At 53.8% G+C, this 19614-nt stretch overlaps 9 protein-coding genes across 9 annotated transcripts; 7 read left to right on the forward strand and 2 right to left on the reverse strand.

Annotated features, from left to right (window-relative positions):
• Positions 1–3114: 3114 nt before the first annotated feature.
• On the reverse strand, positions 3115–5565 carry SCG2 (phosphoglycan beta 1,3 galactosyltransferase 2; the record flags this gene model as incomplete). The annotated part of the gene is made up of 1 exon (XM_001465474.1): positions 3115–5565. One exon carries the CDS (start codon positions 5563–5565, stop codon positions 3115–3117), a length of 2451 nt encoding a protein of 816 aa, XP_001465511.1.
• A 1904-nt stretch (positions 5566–7469) lies between these two features.
• Positions 7470–7772, reverse strand: LINJ_21_0020 (histone H4; the record flags this gene model as incomplete). Its single annotated transcript, XM_001465473.1, has 1 exon — positions 7470–7772. One exon carries the CDS (start codon positions 7770–7772, stop codon positions 7470–7472), a length of 303 nt encoding a protein of 100 aa, XP_001465510.1.
• Positions 7773–8755: 983 nt separating this feature from the next.
• On the forward strand, positions 8756–9793 carry LINJ_21_0030 (conserved hypothetical protein; the record flags this gene model as incomplete). The annotated part of the gene is made up of 1 exon (XM_001465472.1): positions 8756–9793. The coding sequence occupies one exon, from the start codon at positions 8756–8758 to the stop codon at positions 9791–9793; it is 1038 nt and encodes a 345-aa protein (XP_001465509.1).
• A 543-nt stretch (positions 9794–10336) lies between these two features.
• LINJ_21_0040 (putative ring-box protein 1) lies at positions 10337–10657 on the forward strand (the record flags this gene model as incomplete). The annotated part of the gene is made up of 1 exon (XM_001465471.1): positions 10337–10657. The coding sequence occupies one exon, from the start codon at positions 10337–10339 to the stop codon at positions 10655–10657; it is 321 nt and encodes a 106-aa protein (XP_001465508.1).
• A 485-nt stretch (positions 10658–11142) lies between these two features.
• LINJ_21_0050 (conserved hypothetical protein) lies at positions 11143–11907 on the forward strand (the record flags this gene model as incomplete). The annotated part of the gene is made up of 1 exon (XM_003392397.1): positions 11143–11907. One exon carries the CDS (start codon positions 11143–11145, stop codon positions 11905–11907), a length of 765 nt encoding a protein of 254 aa, XP_003392445.1.
• Positions 11908–12370: 463 nt separating this feature from the next.
• Positions 12371–13066, forward strand: LINJ_21_0060 (conserved hypothetical protein; the record flags this gene model as incomplete). The annotated part of the gene is made up of 1 exon (XM_001465470.1): positions 12371–13066. One exon carries the CDS (start codon positions 12371–12373, stop codon positions 13064–13066), a length of 696 nt encoding a protein of 231 aa, XP_001465507.1.
• Positions 13067–14531: 1465 nt separating this feature from the next.
• On the forward strand, positions 14532–15269 carry LINJ_21_0070 (conserved hypothetical protein; the record flags this gene model as incomplete). The annotated part of the gene is made up of 1 exon (XM_001465469.1): positions 14532–15269. One exon carries the CDS (start codon positions 14532–14534, stop codon positions 15267–15269), a length of 738 nt encoding a protein of 245 aa, XP_001465506.1.
• A 1269-nt stretch (positions 15270–16538) lies between these two features.
• On the forward strand, positions 16539–17240 carry LINJ_21_0080 (putative syntaxin; the record flags this gene model as incomplete). Its single annotated transcript, XM_001465468.1, has 1 exon — positions 16539–17240. The coding sequence occupies one exon, from the start codon at positions 16539–16541 to the stop codon at positions 17238–17240; it is 702 nt and encodes a 233-aa protein (XP_001465505.1).
• Positions 17241–17830: 590 nt separating this feature from the next.
• LINJ_21_0090 (conserved hypothetical protein) lies at positions 17831–19312 on the forward strand (the record flags this gene model as incomplete). The annotated part of the gene is made up of 1 exon (XM_001465467.1): positions 17831–19312. One exon carries the CDS (start codon positions 17831–17833, stop codon positions 19310–19312), a length of 1482 nt encoding a protein of 493 aa, XP_001465504.1.
• Between the last annotated feature and the right edge of the window lie 302 nt (positions 19313–19614).

Raw genomic sequence — 19614 nt, forward strand, 5'->3', positions numbered from 1 at the left:
AGAGTTCGGAAAACCGCCGTGAGAATGCCCTCTTAGGTAGGTGGAAACGAAGTGCGTGTGCGAGCACACGAGGGCCCATGCGTGCCGTCGCATGCAGCGGCGTGTGAGGCGCGCTGTGGGATTCTGTGTTCACCAGCTGTACATCATGAAAGATATCCTTCATTTGTCCTTGGGATCGTCATCCATCGTTGCGTATTGCATGGGGTGCCACGTGGCACATAAAGTAGCCATGCCATGACCGCGCAAAAGAGAGAAAAGGAAGGGGTCGCAGATAATGCAGAGAGCAAGATGCTTTGCGCACATGCAGCATGTATGTCAGTAGCACAGCGGCAACAGCCGTGGCAGCTGGAACGACTCTGGCGACCAGAGACGAACACGGGGCGTAACAGTGCACGTGAGTGGTCTCTGCGGCCCACGCTTGTCCCTGCCGTGCCTTAATCGCTCCATCTTCGACTCGAGGCACATCCACAGGAGGGAGTACGGATTCTGTCATCCGTTCTCCGCGCGGACTCCATAGTGCACCTGCATCAGTGGCAGCAAAGAGCAGAGGCCACTCCCTCCAGTTACTGTGCATGATACGTTAGGAGTGAGAAAAATAGGTAGCCAGCCAGCGTTTATGTATATTGCCTTGCGTGATATGTTGCAGTCCACTCGGTGTGAGAGTTCCCCCGACGCGGGGTGCATTTTCCTTCGTTTTTGCGTTTGCTTCTGGTGTGCGCGTACTTGTTTCGCTGCTGATTTGGAGAGGCGAAGCAGTGCGTGCACATCGGCATTGCCTCCGCTGTAGATGATTCGTCAGTTGGACAACTACATGGGAGACACAACGTCGTGCACTGGACGGGCGCAGCATCGATCCTTCCCGTTTCAAGTAAGCAAAGATTGGGAGTCCGTGCTGGCACGCCCATACGCCTCCAGGAAAGAAAATGAGGCGCGCACGCAAAGAGCAGTCCCCCGCTCCAGCAGCTTCGTGAAGTGCGGGCAATCACTGCGATTTGCATGAGGCGAGCACACGCAAGAGAGAAAGCGTGCGTATGTTCAGCTATCGAAGACAACGAGGAGCGAAAACAACAAAAGACAATCAGAGAGACGAGAGGCATGTCCATCAGCCTAGCCATCATCTTCTGCCGTCAGCCGCACGTACGTTGCCAGCCATCCCCAGAGTCTCACAGACGGAAAACGATAAAACAGACAACGGAAAAGTGAATCCGTGGGCCCCAGTAAAAAAACGTCAAAGAGAAAAGAATGAGCGCGCCACACAAAACAAAGAAATGCCAATACAAGAGGAAAAAGAGAGATGAGGAATATGGACAGGGCGGGCGTTGCACTATGGCAGAGTGTGTGCGGCCACCCTTACGCGGCTAAGCTGGTGTTCGGTGCTCCTGCGAGTCGTTTTTGATACCTTTCAGGAGTCGCCGGTGGCAGTAAGTGAGGATGGAGTGGAAGCGCTGCACACGCATTCGCTGCAACGTAAGATCAGCTCGACAAACAACAATAGCAAAAAAAGAGGGAGACAGAAAAGAAAGAAAGACATTGCACCTGAGCAACAAAACGACGTGTGTCTTTACGTAACGAGAGTGTAAAGAAAGAGATGGGGCATAACGCAGCAAAAAACAAGAGAAAAGGAAGAGACATACGCGCACGTGCACATATGGAGTCGCACAGGTGGCGTGCCTGCTTACCTCTCCTCGTGTTGTGTGTAATGCAAAGTCGCTGAGGAGTTGTTGTGACGCACGCTCATACATCGACTCAACACAATCACACAGTCGCCTACAAAATAAAACACCGCCACCACTGTGAAGCCAAAGCATGGAGCGGCAAACTACCCTCCAAGCCCTTTGCACCAGAGAGTGCGCAGCTGTTTGTCAGTTCTGTTTTTCGTGTGTGTGCCACAGTAAAGACAGATAGTGATTAACGGCGCAGCATCGCAGATGGTATGGCGTGGGATGACGATGCCTGTGCAAAACGAGAGAGCGGCCCATGATGCCGGCAGCAACGGACACAGAGGCAAAGGGGGAAAGAATGTGGTTGCGCATCGCCACCGTCGTGCCAAAGAAAAGAAGTGTGGGAGATGGATCGGAGCACTCTCGGAAGATGTGGCGCTGTGCGTTGCACGCCCATGAAGGAGTGACACACAGACGCACGTGAAAGCATAGACACAATACGGTGAACATCAAGAGGGATATTTAAACCGTTTTTCCTTAACAGATTCAGTGTAGCGCACGCGGAGCGCCAGTTCCTGTATAGCAGAAAGATCAAAGGACGGGAGCGTGTGCTGCGCAGTTGCCTATTCTCTACACTCATCACACAGGAGAACGCGAAGAAGAGAAACGTGGAAGAGAGGCCGAACTTCTCCTTTGTTGTTTACACGGGGAGAAAAGTCGCGAAAAAAAAAAGGAGGTCGAATAGAGCAGTGCCTCACAAGGGGTGGAGTCAGGAGTTATTTCATAAACAGCAAAAGAGCATTGGTGCAGGCCAACACAAAAAGAAGGAGCTACACACCAGCAGTTTCGACATACGCTAAGGCAAAGAAAACAGGAGAGAGACGCTGCATGCGCAGGCCGAAAAAAAAAAGAATGGGGTTGGAGTCAGCCAGAGTGGTGGTAGTGCACGTACTACGTGTATGTGTTTGTACTCTCGTTGGCAGAGTGCAAGACGCACATTGAGGCACTTCCCACAAGCACACGCGCTCACATCGAAAAAAAAGCTCTCGCACACGGTCGGGTCCTTCGTGAATTCACAACTACCGAGTTTGCTTCACAAATCAGCCAGCAGACAAATGTAGATGGAGACACCAGTGAAAAAGAAGGTCGGCCATTGTGGCTACCTCTCTCAACTAGTACTCTTGGCCACAAGAAAGCGCGTCGATTCTCACAGCGGGTAGACGTGTGTCAGAGAAGCGGGAGAAAAACGTTTGTCTAAGGTCCTGAGACAGAGATGAGTTTCTAGTGGGGAGCGTGCAGAGAAAAAGACAGAAAGACGGACGGCTCTCATTTCAGCGGTCACCGAGGCTCACGCTTCTTGCGTCTTAATTCAGCAGTTCCCCTCCATCGCAAGGTGCTCGAGGTCATGCTTGACGGCCAAGGGTGGAGGGCGACAGAAAAGAAACGTGTTGCACTACTTTCCAGACTCGATGGCACATTCGACAAGTGTCGTGTTGCGAGGCCTGTACGCAATATCGTACACTGCAACGCCGTCCCCCTCAGCTACAACGTACGCCGTGCGTGGGTCTCCGCGCACCCAGCTTACATTCTGCACCCTTTTCAGGTCCGCCAGCGTCGTCGGCACTTGCGACGCCACCCACTCCTTCATTTTCTGTGTGGCATTCGCATCGATGGCGCTGGCATCGATGCCCTGCTTAAGTGCCCCTTTAGCCGCCTCGGCTACCTTGAACTCGTGCTTGAAGTAGTAGTGGATGAAATAAGGAATCGCCGGCATAGCATAGTGCATCAGTACCGAGCTCCATGTCCAGGTCTGATGGGAGGGCGCGGGTCTGAGAACCTGGAGCGAGCGTGGTTCTTTGTCCGATACGTAGCGCAGTGGACGCTTCGTGCAAACTTCTTTCACCCTAACAGAAAGACTTTGCAATTGCCGTCCCACGAAAAGGTCCTCGTGCTGCATGAGCAAGCTCGCATAATGACTGTTATACATGAAGGTGTACGGCACCGTTAATAGCATCAGCAAACGTTGGTTGGTGATATCGAATGGGTTCAGTACAGCTTGGATGAGGCGACGGTCTAGTGCATAGCCAGGACCGTGGCCAAATGCAACGTTATGATTGTCGTACCACCACCACACTCGATACAGGCATTCCTCCGCGTCGTCGATGCCCAGTGTCGGTGGGACAACCCCTTTGTGGGGAATGGTCGCCGTCAAGTTGCGCGGTTTCGCCCACCCACCGCGCACATGCCGCAGGTCGCTCAAGTACTGTGGCACCTTCAAGTACGTGTCGTCGTCGCCCTTCATGATGTACGGCACGTCTGGGAAGGCAGTGTACGCGTAGTTGAGCCATATCACGACCTTTTGAGTCATGCCTACTTCTGTCGGGATACCCCACGAAATACGCATGCCCATTTTCTTTTTCGTGGTCGGCTTGCGGTCCGTCAAAAAGTCCAGCCACAGTGAGTTGCGGTGGTGCAGCACCTCCTGCCACAATGCAGCGGACACGTGGCACACGTACTGCGCTGCTGCTGTGAAGGCAGGTGTCACGGGCAGCGACAACTGGGCTGAAAGAGCCGCGAGGGGCGAGGTCCCGTCCACAAGACTTGCCGTAGTAACCACGGAGGTCCTTACACCAGCGCAGGGTGACTTCCACACCGCGTCATCGCTTCTTGGGATGTCGCGCCACCCATCACGCAGCACCACGCGGCGCTGCACGTACGTGGGGGCACTGTTGACGTCACCGTCATCCACAGCCAGGTGCTGCGCAGTCGCTGCGGCGTACTCGCTCACTGTTGGGGCCAGCTGCGCCACGTCCACGGTGGAATGCGTTGTGTCCTCAGAATCACGCTCCGCAGCAGCGAACACGTAGAGCTGCAGCAGCGCCCCAGTAAAGTTGTTCTCGGTGCGCGCAACCTCTCGGTACGCCCGCCATGTCACGTGCTGCGCGTCCCGCAGCGGGTAGCGCTTCGGCTGGTCCGTTGAAGGTATGCCCATCACGATCAAGTGCCGCGGTCGCTCACCTGTGCCCCTCGACTGCGGCGAGTGGACGAAGCGGCGCTGCTGCGCGTACGACCGGGTCACCCATTGCCACCGCGGCAGTTCAGCTGCTACGTCCACGTCGTCCGTCACGCTCGCCATGGCAAACAACATGGGCCCCATGAGGCCCAGCGGCGCAGATGTTGTCGAGAACACGGGAAGCCCTTCCAGGCTCTGGTTTCCCGTCCTGTCAGTGGATCTCCCCGCATTCGCAGCAACCGCAGAAGCGTACGTGACATTGTCGAAGCACATCGTGCAGTCCTCGTCGATCACGCGCAGCGTCCACGATGGCAGCTGATCAGGGTCCAGTCGCACCAGAGAGTCAGTTTCAGAGGCAGCAAAACCGCGCTGTGTGGTCGTCAACCGCTCAACAGCAGTCTCGTGGTGCACGAGGACGGAAAACGGCGATGGAAACTCAGATCGACGGGCCGCCTCCTTTGACAACCGTATCGACCGCTTCTGTTGTGAGCCTACATTGATCGTGAATCGGCTGATAGCACAGTGAACCATGACTATGAGAGCAAGTAAGACGGCTAGCGCAACCAGGAAACGTTTTTGAATTTGTGAACGCAGACATTGTGCCGCGGATCGTCGAGGATGTCCGCAAAATCTGAACGAGTGGGTCTGTGCTACTTCATTCAAGAAGTCATCGTTTCTCGACAGTGTGCTGGCGCTACTCTTATCACCGCTCGCCTCTCGAGTCGAATCCACCTCCGGCTTGCCGCGTGAGCGCGAGTGACAGCCCTGTCCGCTCTCCGCAGCGCTGCTCAGCCCGCAGTGCTTCTGAGGGGAGGAAAGCAGCTGAAGAGGGTCGGCGCGGTGCGTGTCCCTGGGAGCCCACGCCGGTGGCGCATTGTTCTCCTCTCGCATGAGGGTGTACTTCGCGTGCAGTGAGGTGGTGGGGGAAGGAGTGCCTAAGGTGTGCAGGTGGGTGGTAAAGTGGCACGAGCACACTCTTGGCCGCGTGCAGCGAAACAGCAGGACCACGGACAGAGACGCAGGTGGATCGAGGGCGGCCGAAGAGGATTGCACGGCAACACAGGGCAGCGGTGAAGAAGAGTTGTGAGCGCGTCGGTGCGACTGCAAAGGGCGCGCGAGTCAGCGGACCTGTGTCGCCCTCCACTTGCATGTGCCTGTGTGTGGGTGTGGGTGTGGGTGTGGGTGGGTGGATGTAGGGAGAAATAGAGAGAGGGAGATATAGAGAGATGGGCGGAGGGAATCGGGGGAAGGTTGGCGCCGTGACATGGTCAAAGGACTCGCGAATCGGGTGACTCGAAGTGACAGTGGAAGATGTCACGGCGTCGAGCAACACCGAAGCGGCGCTGTGGAAATGGTGAGGCTGTTTGCCTTTTTGGTCGTGCAGGCTGTTGCCACACAAAACAGGTCTGAGTTTCTCTTCCCCGAGACAAAAATGGGCAAGACTTTCCTTTGCAAGGATGTGCGCGGCAGTCACCCCGCTGCACCTTTCGCTGGCATCCGGCGCGGTTCGATGGAAAGTCCCCAGCGCCTAAAAGAAAAGAGGGAGGGCCTGCACGTACTTCAGTGGGAGACGCGTCAGCAGTGCCGATGCCCCTCCTCCTCTACGCGAGAAGAAGCAGAGGAGTAGCCACACGCACAGGAGAGGAAAGCAAAAGTGGCAGAGGTGCAAGGGAAGAGGGCGGCGCGCGTTGGACGGGTGCGCTGTCGTCGGTGAGTGAAATCGAGCCTGTACCCGGATGGCCTGCTGTTTGATGCACAGACAGAGTACGTGGCGTGCGGTGGGCAGGCCGTGCCGAAAACGCGAAAGAGAACAGCGCGGCGCCACGATACGCTGTACACTACAGCGAAGCGCAAAACAGCCAGCAGCGTCGACCACCCGAAAACGAAGCGCAAAGGCCAAATCAGCAACGCGATCGAAAATAGGCTGCTGAGCCCCTCCCCACTGGTGGGCACAGGCACCGGGGAAGGAAAAGGGGGCAGCGCATGGCGAGCTTGATTTTATCCGCGTCACAATCCGCCACTCACACGCGCGGATGCGGATGAGGGTGCAACAGAAGGACGTCTACCTTGAGAAGTCGAGAAAAGGAGATCGCCACAGGCGTATGAGGCTGAGGAGGTGGGAAAAGGCGGTCCCAGGTGCGCCGTTCTCAGAGCTCGTACTTTTTCCTTGATTCGCGCCGTTGGCTGTACGGCTGCACTCTCTTTCCCACTGGCTCGAATGTCAGTGAAAAGCACCCATCGCCGCCCGGCATCTGCTTCACGAAGCTGAGCAGCGGATGCACGATCCCGCGTGTCCTCTGCATTCGGGTGTCTCCGTCTGTGAGCTCGTGCGTGTTATGTGTGTGCGAACAGAGAACATAAGGAGACGAAGAGAAGCGCAAAGAGTGAAAGGGGGCGCATGGTGCTGTGGCACAGACAATGAGCGAGCAAGCGGCGGCGGAGTGGCAATGTCGAAGAGGCGGCCCAGCATCCCGCGTGGTGACCTCTGGCGCCGGCGGGCGTTGAGGGAGGCAGGGAGGGGGCGGGGCTGCACTCAGCCTCCATAGACACGGACGCCGAGAGCGTGCTTCGCATACGGCAGCGCGCGGCCTCTCTTCGGGTATGCAGTGGAGCTGGTGTGCTGTTTTCGTTCTGTACTGCCTTCAGCAAACAGCGATGAGTAGGGAAGGGTGCCAGCACGAGACGAAAGAAAAGCCATAGTGGGGGGAAGGGAAGTCGAAAACCAAGAAAGCCAACGAAACGACGGCAGGAACAAAGAAGGTGTATCTATGAGTGTGCAGCGGCTTTGCGAGCATTTACGCGTAGCCGTAGAGGATGTGGCCTTGCTTGCGCAGCGCGTTCACAACATCGCACGCCGTCACGGTCTTCTTGCGCGCGTACTCGGTGTAGGCCGTGCTGCAGCGCACAATGTCCTCCACGTAGGCCTTCAGCACGCGGCGCACCTCTTCGTAGACCTCGCTCGAGATGCGCTTCACGCCACCGCGGCGCGCCATGCGGCGGACGCAGCCGCGAGTGATGCCGCGGATGTTGTCGCGCAGCACCTTCTTCTGGCGCCTCTGGCTGCCCTTGGCATCAGCGGAGCGCTTGCCCTTGGCCATTGTTGCTATATGGAGGGAGGAGGTAGATATGTGTAGATCTTGGAGAACAAGAGTTTTTTCGCATGTTATCAGTTTTTGAGAAGGGCGGGAACGAGGAAGGAAGTAGCATTGAATTTTCGCAGGGAGATGTCGTTATTGCGGCGAATGATGATTCAGGATTTAAAGAGCACGCCAGAGCAATTGCCACAGCTGTTCCCTGCACTACAAATGCTGTTTGGAGAAGCAGTTTGGAAAAGTCTTTTGGCGAAGCGCATGGAAAGGAGCGGAGAATAACAGTCCTTTTTTTTTCGCTATAAGCGGAGGAAAGACGGTGTTTTTCGTCGGCGGTAAGGATCACGATGCCCCAAGCTGTAATTGGCTTATCAAAGGTTGTTTGTGAAAGCAGGCCTATGAGCGGTGGTCAACACCTGCCATCACTGCACCTGTCTGTCTGTGTTCACACACTCGTTGGGTAACGGACGAAGTTGAATGAGAGTGACCAGAGGGAAGGTTGACGAGGGGAATCGCTGGCATTCGTGACCCAACAATAGGTTCTGCCCCCCCCCCTCCCAGCTATTCTGTATTTCGTGTCGTTGTTGTTTCTCCTTAGAAAAAGTCTCTCCAGGGGCTTCTCAGCGGTTTAGAGGAGTGGTGCTGAAGTGCAGCTGCATGGGAGTAGAATCTTAATAAAAGTGAGAGCTTCCTCTGTAGCTCTGCGAGCGTTCGCAGGAAGCGCATGGATGTGCGAATGAAGGAATTTCCTTCGAAATGCAGGTCTTTTGATGAAAAGCAGCTGTGAGGCCACATGACAGTGATCCGAGCTGAGAAACCAACATGATGGCCCCCAGTTTCGTCCATGAATAACCTTCTTCTTCGATGCGCCTTTCTGCATTCATCGCACCCGCCTGGTGTTTATCACTGGATTGATGAGGAAAAGAAATCACTACTTGTCGTGTTTATTGCAAGCAATCCCCTTTACTGGATTTTTCGCTACTAGCCTTCTCATGGAAAGGGACCCTTGCATACACGTGCCGAGAACTCGTAAGGGTGGCACGTTTAGACACTCCGAGGATGTCGAGCTGCATGCCAACGACTTCGAATGGGACGGAAAGGTAGCGGAGCTGACCATCGCTGAGCGACAGCTTGTTGATGAGTACATGAGTAGGTGCATGGCAGAATTAAGTCGTGCCGGATCGTGGGAGTCGCTGGATGAGGTCCCTGAAAAGCCGTGGGAGATGCATTTCTCTGCAACGAAGCATCACTTTCCTCTCAAGAACTACATCATACATGCGTTTCCGTTGCTGCGCACCGTTATGGGCAGACGAGGCTCGCCTGCGTGGATTTTAGAGTGTGGTTGCGGTACTGGGAGCACCCTGCTTCCAATTATGCGTGAATGTACAAGCCCAGACGTCCATTTTGTAGGCTTCGACATCTCACCATCTGCGCTCTCGCACTTCAGGAGCCATGAGATTGCACAGGGCTATCTGCAACGAAATCAGCTTACATTGCTTCCCTTGGCAATCGGCACCTCTTCCTGCGTCACGAGCGCGGACCCTACGGCACCGCTGACGAAGCAGCAACGGATTGAAAATGCTACCCTTGTAGTCGATGCCCTTACTGCAGCGGACAAATCTCTTCAGCACCAAAAGTTTGATGCAATTCTGCTAGTTTTTGTCCTCTCTGCGCTGCCGACCGTTGAAAAAATGCTTTCGGCTATCAAACAGCTGAAGAAAGTTTTGAAGCAAGATGGAATTCTTCTTTTCAGGGATTATGCGCTTCCCGACCACAACTTTTTCCGCTTCTTGTCCAAAATGGACAACAAGGTTGGAAACATCGCTTTTGCAAAAGGCGACTGCACAACTCAGGTGTTCTTCTACAAAGAGTTTGCAGCCAAACTTTTTTCCGCTGCTGGCCTAGTCGAGGTGGACGATGTTCCGTCAAATCTGACGTATCACTGCAATCGCATTGTGAACCGTAAAAATGGGAAAAAAATGGATAAGATTTTCATCAACGGAACGTTTAAGCTGGCACCGAGCAGCTGAGCTGTGCAATACTGATGGAAGCGGTGTGGAAGCCGCAATAAAAAGACAATTGAGAATCATCTGACCGAGGCGTAGACTTTCGCAAATTCGCGGTGACAGCCTCGACGGCTTTCGCGACTCTTTATGAGTGTAACCTCAGGGAAAAAAAGAGGGGTTTGGGTCCGCTGTCCTCTCTGGGAAGACATGTTTAGGATAGGCCTAGAAGACGTTTGTTTGTCTTATGTGCTCCACATTTTTTCGAGCACTAGTGTGGCCTTCGTGTTACTAGCATCAACAATGCAATTTTTTCTCAAGTAATGATGGTAGCACTTGCATCCTTAGTGCGAGGATCTGTACGTTGCTCTATTAATATGGCTCCAATGCTCTTCTTTTTTTTTCTCTGGTCGGTGCACGAATGGGCACTCTGTCGTCAACTGTCGCTATTGTGTTGCGCGATGTTGTGGTTGAACTGTCTCCGTAACGGATTTCCTGTCGAAGCGGAAGAAAGGACGAGAACAGTCGAAATAAGTCATAGAGGCGCGGAAGAAAGCGTCTCGGGATTCGATGCAGACGAAAGACGAGGCGGGTATGTCAGCCGCGGAGGAGGGCAGCAAAGGAAACCGCTTTCAGCTGAAAAAATGGAACGCCGTCGCGCTATGGTCCTGGGATATTCAAGTGGACACCTGCGCCATCTGTAGAAATCACATCATGGATCTGTGCATCGAATGCCAGTCAAATCCGTCGTGCTCGCCGAAGGACTGCACAGTAGCGTGGGGCGCCTGCAATCATGCCTTTCATATGCACTGCATATCTCGATGGCTAAAGACTCGGAACGTTTGTCCTTTAGACAATAAAGAGTGGGTTTACCTTCGATATGGCGCTTAATTAAGGCGCTGTGGGTAACGCAGTGCAGCTGACGAGTGTGGCGTGCCTCTTGCAGACGAAGTGATATTCAGAGTTTCGCTTTGATGCTTTTGATTTTGTTTTTGCTTGTTTGTTGTTGTTGTTGTTGTTGTTGTGTGTGTGTGTGTGTGTGTGTGTGTGTGTCGTTGTATTTCTGTAAGGCATTCCGCTTTGGAAACAAAAAAATTAGGTACTTCTGTTTTCTTGGTGTGTGAGTCGTAGTGGTAGTGTGGAGGACTGATCATATTGCACTACTCTCACATAGGAGTGCGCGATGCCCAGGATGCGCTTCTTTTCAAAGAAGTCATGCAGGGTAGGTGTTCTTTAGAGCTGCAGAGGCAAAATAAGTAAATCCTTGTAAGAACTTATGCAATGGACAAATCATTTGTCTCTCTATATATACGCTCTTCTTTTTCCTCCGTCTACGTACACCGTTTCGCCAGTCTTTCCAATTTTGAATACACACAATGCCACTTCTTAGATGCACGGCGCACCGCCTATGTGCTAGAACTGGCTCTTGCTTGATTGACCCTTTAGCATCATCTTCGCGCGTGGCACCGCACAACTTGCAGTTTACCCACGTCCTTGGAACACGACAATTTTCACTCTTTGGCGAGGCGATAAATCACTCGAAGCTGCTTGTACAGTGCACGGTGGCTCTGGAACGCTCTCATAAGTATGAGGGTGGGCAGAACACTGCCCTCAGGGGCGAGAAAGCGAGTGCTCGCGGTCCTGTCGAATTTGAATGTCAGCTGAGCAACATGTGCCGCGGCTTCCCACTCACCTTGTCTCTTTGTTGCAGCACGCGCGCCGGTCTCTTGCTTATCAATGGTGCAAGATTTATACCGGCGGGCGCGACTGTGCTGGAGGGGCCAGAATGCACCCATAGCCAATTCATCTACCACGGTCCGCACATGAACCAGTCGCATTTGGCAGAGCTGCTTGTTGGGCACAGGCGTCCTAATTCACCGCTAGATGACATCGCTCATATCGAGGCTGTCTTTTTCAGCGCGGTGCGTTGCTTTGGCAGCGCTTCGAGCACCTGGTTTGCCCATACTCCAGTCCACACTATAAAACCTGAGCTTGCTGATCGTATCGCCGAGCTAGTGCGTGCCTTCGGGGTCGATGATGCGCTCGCTGAATACGTCGAATGTAAAGCGCACGCTGTAGAGAGACTGGAGCGGGACGCGTGGGTTCGTGTTTCGAATAGCGTTTTACCTAACCTAGAGTGACTCTAGGGGTCCTTGTCTCGAACGATTCGCCTGTGTGTATTGATGTCTACGCTGCTTTTTGCAGCGTTTCCTGCAACGCATGAAAAAGAAAAGCGAAAATACTGGATAGTATCACTGCGGTGCGTTAGAAATGTGTTTTGCTAGGGCACTGCTTGCTGTCTCTTGTTCTTTTCTGCGTGACTGGTCTGTTTGGTACACGGTGCACAACAAAGCATCTGCTATACATCTCGCCGTGGTATGCAAGAATCGCGATGATTTCGTGGTGCTTTACACCAGTGTGTTTCACGTTACGTTTCTTAAACGCCTTCCTGCTCTGAAACTAATTTACATGAATGCTTCCAACAAGGAACAAAAAGCCAAAGGGGGACAGCAGAACTACGAAAACACACTGATATCAAATCTGCCTTTGAAGCGCTACAGCAGCTTTGGGCATTAGCGTAACAACCCGTAGTGGATCACACCAATGAGAAAGTTTATGCTAGAGACCAAGGCCGCCCTGGGTGTCGCGCCCAAGACTGTGGACTGGGACTTCGAAGAAAAGGCTGGCAATTTGAAAACTATCAACCACACGCTTTCCGACTATAAATCTGCCGTGGAACAGACGAGGTCAGCTTCTCAAAACCTTTTGACATCAATGGAGAGTATGTTGAAAGTACTGGAGACAATGACACGCGGAAATGACATTCCTGACAACGTGAGGGGCGTTGTAGGGGACTTCGCCCAGATGGTGCAGAAGGCGCACTGCGAGCTCCTCGTGGACTTCAAGAAGACGCTCGATGACGACGACAGCATAGCTGAGATCGAGAGCCTAGCAGGCAAGTGCAAGAGTCTGGAGGCAAAGCGCAGCAAAGTGATGAATGAATACGACGCGTACCGCGAAGCTGTAACCAAGAAAGAGGCAGAGTATCGAAAGAAAGGTAAAGATTTGTGTGACTCGAAACTCTACGAGGAGGAAGTTTCCAGGCGTGACAGCCTAAAGGCTGGCTTTCAGAAGATCGACAAGGAGTTCAAGGAGACGTATGCCGAGCTGGAGAAGAAGAAGCTGCGCAGCTACATGGCTGCCCTCTCCACTTACTTGGCAAGCACATCGCAGTTGATGGGGTCGATCCATAAGGAAATGGAATCGACCAAGAGAAAGGCAGACATGGTCAAAATCTAGTGATCTTTTCCGCGGAAACAAGAAAAATCAGCATCAGACTGTTGCCGTTCGCTATTATGATTTTCGCCTTGAGTGCTTCATTATCCTCTTCGAAACGCGATACACGTCGATGAGGGCACGTAATTCGTGGCTGGCTTTCAGCCTCATCTGGCACGGTGTCTCGTTTATCCTCTTGCACTTGTGTGCCTATGCATCAGCGGTTGCTATTACCAACTTTATGACTATTAAAAAGGTCCTCTGGTTGATGCAATTACACGCAAACCGTGAGGTAGCTGCTATCGTTGTTTACGCTTGCGTAGAAAGAAAGCGAGGAGAGTCTATGCATCAGTAAAACCCGTCCTTTTTTTTTCTTGTTGATACATGAGAATGGCTGGGATTCGGTTTTCTTTTGGGGATTTACTTCCCTGGTGGAGAGCATGTCAGCGTGGTGTATCAGGGCCCAGTTCATCCCGTGCGTGGGGAAGCCAGGGCAATGCACCGCTGTTTATGCCGTCGATCAGGTCCTGGATGGCACTGCGCCGAAGCGAGCTGAGACAGTGAGCACGCCTGTACCATTCATGTGATGGGCAGAGTGTCCGCGTGACTCCAACGTACCCCACCCGGCCCTCGCACTGCCTAGTATTGTTGGGTGCCTGAGCCACCTCGAGTGGAATGCACCAAGTGGCAACGGGCATGATGGGAGCGGCTGAGAAGGAACCTGCGGGGCGGGGTGTGGGTGGGTAGGGTTTGAGGCAAGGACCGTGCTCACATGACTGAGTGGGCGCATGGCTGTAGCGCATGTGTCTACGGCTGCTTCGCACTGCGTGATGGGGCCTGTGACAGGCAGGATAGTGTGGTGGTTCACTAATGTTCAATGGCGGAGAGCGGGCACACGTTGGCGAATAAAAACCTAGTGTTGACTCTCCACTACCCTCTCTTTTCCCTTCCCCTGACGAAATCTGGATAGGACAGGTTATCGAGGGACTATTCGCTATTTTTATCTTTGTCGCATGCTTCCGCCTCCGTGCTGGTGAATAGAAGCAGTGAATCTACGCTCGAACGAATCCAAAACTTATTCTGTGCCAAGCGCTAAAGAGTCGCTGTGAACTGGTTTTCAAACAAGTATCGAACCCTTCGACGACTGTGGGCCATCGCAAATTCAAAGTGCCGGTTTTCCCGCGACGACTTTCGCAGAGGAGACCACCTTGCAGGTTCCCCCATCCGCTTCCGAAAGGAAACGTATGCTTTTCGCTTGTGGCACGGCACCGCTGGAAAGGTCTCGCGACACCGTCTTAGATGCAAGCGGTCATCGTTTCCTTTTGCGCCTCTGAGCGCAAAGTTGCCGGCTACGGCACGATAGCGCTTATCAGAGTTCTCCACGTTTGTTAGAGATCTTATTCCATTTCATGATGCTTATGCTACCCGTTGAACGGCTAGAAAAACAAGCGAGCAAACTTCAAGGCCCACACAAAAGCTGAGCTTCAAAATGGAAACAATGATGAAAATAAAAACGGCGCTAAAGCTGGCGCCGTCTACCTGCGACGAGGATTACAACCGCCGCAAACGCGAAATGAAAGATTTGTGCTCGGCTATTCGCAGCTACAACACTGCCATGGAGAAGGCAAAAGTGTCTGTTAGGCGCCTCGTAGAGGCGCTCACGGAAGCAAGCAAGGTATTTGAAACACTGTGCAACTACCCAAACATCCCGGATTGCACGAAGGATTGTGCGCTGGCTCTGGTTGCCTCTATGAATCGTATCGAAGGTACAGCCTTTCCAGAGTTCAACGTCGCAATGGACTCGACTGTTCTCACCGCTACTAACGGGCTGAAGGCCTTGTACGACGAGTGCGAGAGGCTGGAGTGCAAGCGCAACAAGGTCATGCACGAGTATGATACATACCGCGAGGAGGTCTCAAAAAAAGAGACAGAATACCTGCGCAAGTCAAAGAGCCTGTTGAAGTCGAAGTACTATAGCACCGAGGTTGCGAGACGGGACGAGCTGGAGGCGGCCTTCGACTCTGCGGATCAGAAATTCAAAGACACCCACGACCAACTCATGCAAAGTCGTTCGGTCACGTGCACAGACGCTCTCAACGCATTCGTGAGCTGCATGTCGCGTTTCATGGAGGAGATCTCCGGAGAACTCGAAGGGCTGAAAGGATCTTCGGAGTATGTGCTGCCAGTACTGCGCAATATCATGCGTGCAGAGCACGAAAGCGACTAACTATAAAATGCCCCATACCCCCCACAGATGTGGGCCGTAGGGCATTTTTTCTTTGGCCGAAGTAGCGCCGTTTGTCGCCACCTACAAACGGTACCACTTTTTTATTGCGCACGTGAATTGTCTAACGAACGTGCTTTTGTTTTGTTGCCCCCTTTCTATTCCCTGATGCCGGAGAGCACCTCAGTGTGTTCTCACGGTCCAGTGTCTCGCTCTGCAGGGAAGCCAAGCGCCCCCTCACCCTTTATCCCTGCCGATGCCGATCCGCCTCTGGTGGTGACAGAGTCAAGTGTCTACGATGTAGGGAGGCCAGAGCGAGGTGTCTCGACTGATGTCGGCGGCCAGGTTCCGGATGGCGCTGCGTCGGAGCGGCCTGCTACAGTGCGCAACGCTTGTGCCATCCATATGATAGGTAAAGCGTCAGTGTGGCTTGAATGCATCTCACCCCCAAGCCTTCATTGCCCACTAGTGGGGAGACTGGGCCATCCCGAGGGATGCACCACGTGGCGGCCGGCATGATTGGGAGCGTCGGAAGGGAGACGTTAAAAAGTATATATATTTGCCTTTATTTCGGCTGTTTTTCGCTTCTCTGTTATGCTTCTTTCAGCGTATCTCACCACTCTGTCCTCAGCGGTAGCCCTTTCGCTGGATTTACGACATCTCTGCGGAGAGCGTGTCGAGAACTGGTAGCATCGCTTGTGCTTTAGGGGCTTCAGCGTTCGCAGCTCGTCTTTTATAAAGCCGTCCACGTGCCACACACTACATGCTCCCGTCCACTGAAGGAAGCCAGGCATCGTTGCTGATCTTTTTCTTCTCCCCCGTCTCTCTCGTAGTATCTCGTATCCTACCGTGTTTATTCCTACACAAGTTGATACCCTTACCACCGCACACCAGCCCGAGCATGCGGGCTGTTGAATTTGTTGCATGCGCTCTCTGACGGCGGCTCCTTGCAGGCGATGCTCGAAGCCATTTAAAAGGCAGCAGCTTTGTGGGAACTAAACGAGAGGACAGAACTGGTTCGACGTCCCTCTCTACCGCACCTCAGCTTGCCGGGCGAGGGGCAGAGAAGCAGAGGGGCTCTCGAGCAGTTCTCACCCACCCTATTGAATGATGCAAGATTAATACGCACATTTATCCCTCGCCACGTTCTTCTTTCGCCGCTGCCTCTGTCCTTCTAGGCTTTCAATTTATACTGCTGTTACGCAAAAGCGTATTTCATGGTGAAGCTAGCTATCACAGCTCAGCCGAATCTCGACACACAAAGGAAAAGAAATGCTTGCCAGCGACCCGTTCAATGACTCCGTGAAGGAGCTGCGAGAGGTTGTGGTGCGAGCGAAGCTCATTGAGCAGCAGTTGACGCAGAAGGGCGTAATCTCTTCTTCGAGTGTGGAAGAGCTTCGCGATGCCAAAGAGACTGCAGAGGAAATGCTGCATTTCCTGAAGGAAATGCTCCGTGTAGTCGACGAGCGCGGTGGCAAGGTGCAGGGCAAGGTGTTTTCTGCGAACGAAATTATGGAGCGACAAAATATTGTACGCAGTCTCGAAGGGGATGTGGCAGAAGCACGCAGTTTCTACGAAAAAATTGCGGCATCTGCCGCGCAGAGGCAACGAGTAGCAGAAGCGGCTGTAGGTAGCCCTGGTGAGAGCTGTGGCGTTGCGGCGGACGAGTTTATATCTGCGCAGGTATTTGCTCAGCGTGAGGAGGAAAAGGTTCAGGATGAGGTGCTGGAACGACTCACCTTTGGACTGCGCGAATTGCGCGAAACAGGCCTCCACATTCACGAAGAGCTGGACACGCAGGAGGTCATGCTCGACAACGTTGATCGCGACATCTCAGGCGTCCAGGTGCGGCTGCGCGCCGCAAATGCAAAGGTTGACAAGCTCCTTGCAAGCATGTCGAACAAGGGCAAGGTATGCACCATTGCCATGCTCACTTTCATTCTCGTCTTTCTGGCATTCTTTGGCTTTGGCTGATCCAGCGTGAAGGCTAGGACAGGAGGGTTCGCTGTCACCATTAGCCCGCGCGACAGATGCAGGTGTGCTGGGGTCTTGAGACGGAGGGGATCGATCAAGTGTATGTTTCCTCATGTTCTTTGATCTCGCTTTACTTGCTCTTTCTCGTGAGGCATTTTCGTTTCCCTTGGATTTTGCCGTTTTTTTTTGGTTGCTGAGTGTATGCTATTTCTACACCTGCCTCTGTTGTGCAGCGCATACCGCGCTGAAACCTTCAAAGCCTGCCTTCCTCTCCTCTTCCCCATCGCATTGCAGCAGTGAACCTTTCGCGCTTCCTCCTCGCTGCGCCAGTTGTGCAGCGCTGACATATCTTTGGATGCCTTCAAAGCACATCCCTCGTATCCGTGTGCTCTTCTGCATATATGGACCCCTCTAGCCCCTCCCTTTCGCTCCACCGGTGAGCCTCCTTTTCCCCCTCCCCCTCCCTTGACCTCCTCATTTCCGTCTTTCCAACACAACCTAGGTGTTTTTGTTCTGTAGGTGCGTTTGCTGGCCTAGGGTGTGAACATCGCTGAAAACAACGTGCAAGACCGGCAGCAGAGCAAAAGGGGATGAGTGTGACAACAGAGCTGGCTGGCCTGGTACGACGTCTGCCACCACGAGCATACGAGCGAGTGCTCCTTCTCCTGCACTGCCTGGCCACCAGCAGCGAAGGCAGCCAGGGCGGCAGTAACCCACAGACGTTATCTTTGCAGGTCATATGTGACGTTGTGCTATGTGCGTGCCCGGGGCCGGTGCCTCGATTTCTGTTTGCGCTGTCCTGCAACGACAAGCTGCTCCGAAGCGCTGACTGCGGACTCACCTGGCGGTTGTGTTTCTCCAGGTCTAGCGAACCTCTTAAAGCTGGCACGGCTGGTGTTCAGGACCTCCTTGACGATGTGACGAGCCTGCTCAAATCCACGGAGGCCACCGATGATGTCGCTGGCGGCGAGGAAGCCTCGTCTGTTGTGTGTTGTGCAGATGGCTACGGAGACGTGGTCGCTCTCTGCGGCCGCAATGGTTTTCTCGCGGTCTCGGGTGACAAAGGTGTGACCTTCACGACCGCGACAAATTATTTGATAGGCGACTTTGGTGAGAAGGCGCATCTCCGGCACATTTGCGTCCTGGACACCGACCGTATTCTAGTGAGTGACGACCTACGAGTGGTTTGTGTGGCTGTGGAGTGCACTGGCTGTGGACCGCTTGCACTGGGAAAGACACACGTAGCATTAGTGTGTTCCACACAAATCTGCATGCTGCGCGCGTGCTCCTTCGGTGGCGGCGCGCGCGGCGCCGTGGTTGCCGAAAACAGAAAGCTGCATCTGTCGTTTGACGGCTCTGCCTCGTTTATGGAGGTTCGTCACAGTCTAGGGCGTATTCGTGGCTTCAACACCGCGTCTGCGTTGCGCCACTGCGAGCTTCCAGACTTTCCACATGCAACCTTGGCGTCTTCGATGGGGCTGCAAAGCACTGAGGCCAGCCCCTCTCCTCCTCGGTCTGCCTCTGTGTATGATTATGTCAGCGGATGTAAATGCGATGCCGCGGTCGGCAAGGGAGACTCAACAGCAGCGGTGACGCAGTTTGAAGCTGGCGCGCTGCGGCACGGCGCTGATGTCTTCTACCGTTTTTTCTTCGTGGCCGGATGCGGCACTGAGGTGCTTCCCTACGACTACACCGCCCTGCTGTGTGTGTGCACGCGGCGGGAGGGCAACCACGTTGTTGTTATGTCTACTGCATCTTACGTCTCCTACATACCCTTCTCTCAATCCCGAAGCCACGATCGGCTTCTCTGTACTGTCACTCGAAGCTCTGGAGATGGTGGCAGCTACCTCGCCAGCCGAGGGAGTGTCGTGGGTACGAGCGTCTCTCGTGATTTGGATCGCTGGAGTACCCCGCACGGCGCGGCTCCAGTTGGGTTGCTCGCGGTGGGAGGTGGCGACATTCTCGCGTGCGGGCGTAACAAGGTAGTGTCGCGAGTCGAAGGAGACGCCGAGGCGCACACAATTCTCCATGATATGCGCGTTCCTGTGCTGAGTACTGCCTTTTCGATGTAAGCAACGCTGCCATCTTCAGAGGCGATAGAGACACACAAGTGAAAAAGTGGAGAAGGAGATTGCAGAATGTTTAGTTTTTGCGCCTGAATAGTGGAAGCGGAGAGAGTGGGAAGGGCAGCGAGATGACACACCGTAGCTCAGCACCCTCATGTCCTCCAGCTCCCCCTCCCCTTGCCCTCCCCTACTGATGCTCGAATAGAGTGGGTGGCGCACATGCAGCTGTCACGTCTTACATCAAACGGCCTCCACACACTTCTCTACCTCTCTCTTCTCTCTCCTCTCTCCTCTCTCTGCCCGCTACG

Source organism: Leishmania infantum, chromosome 21 (assembly GCF_000002875.2).
Source record: "Leishmania infantum JPCM5 genome chromosome 21".
Lineage (NCBI taxonomy): Eukaryota > Euglenozoa > Kinetoplastea > Trypanosomatida > Trypanosomatidae > Leishmania > Leishmania infantum.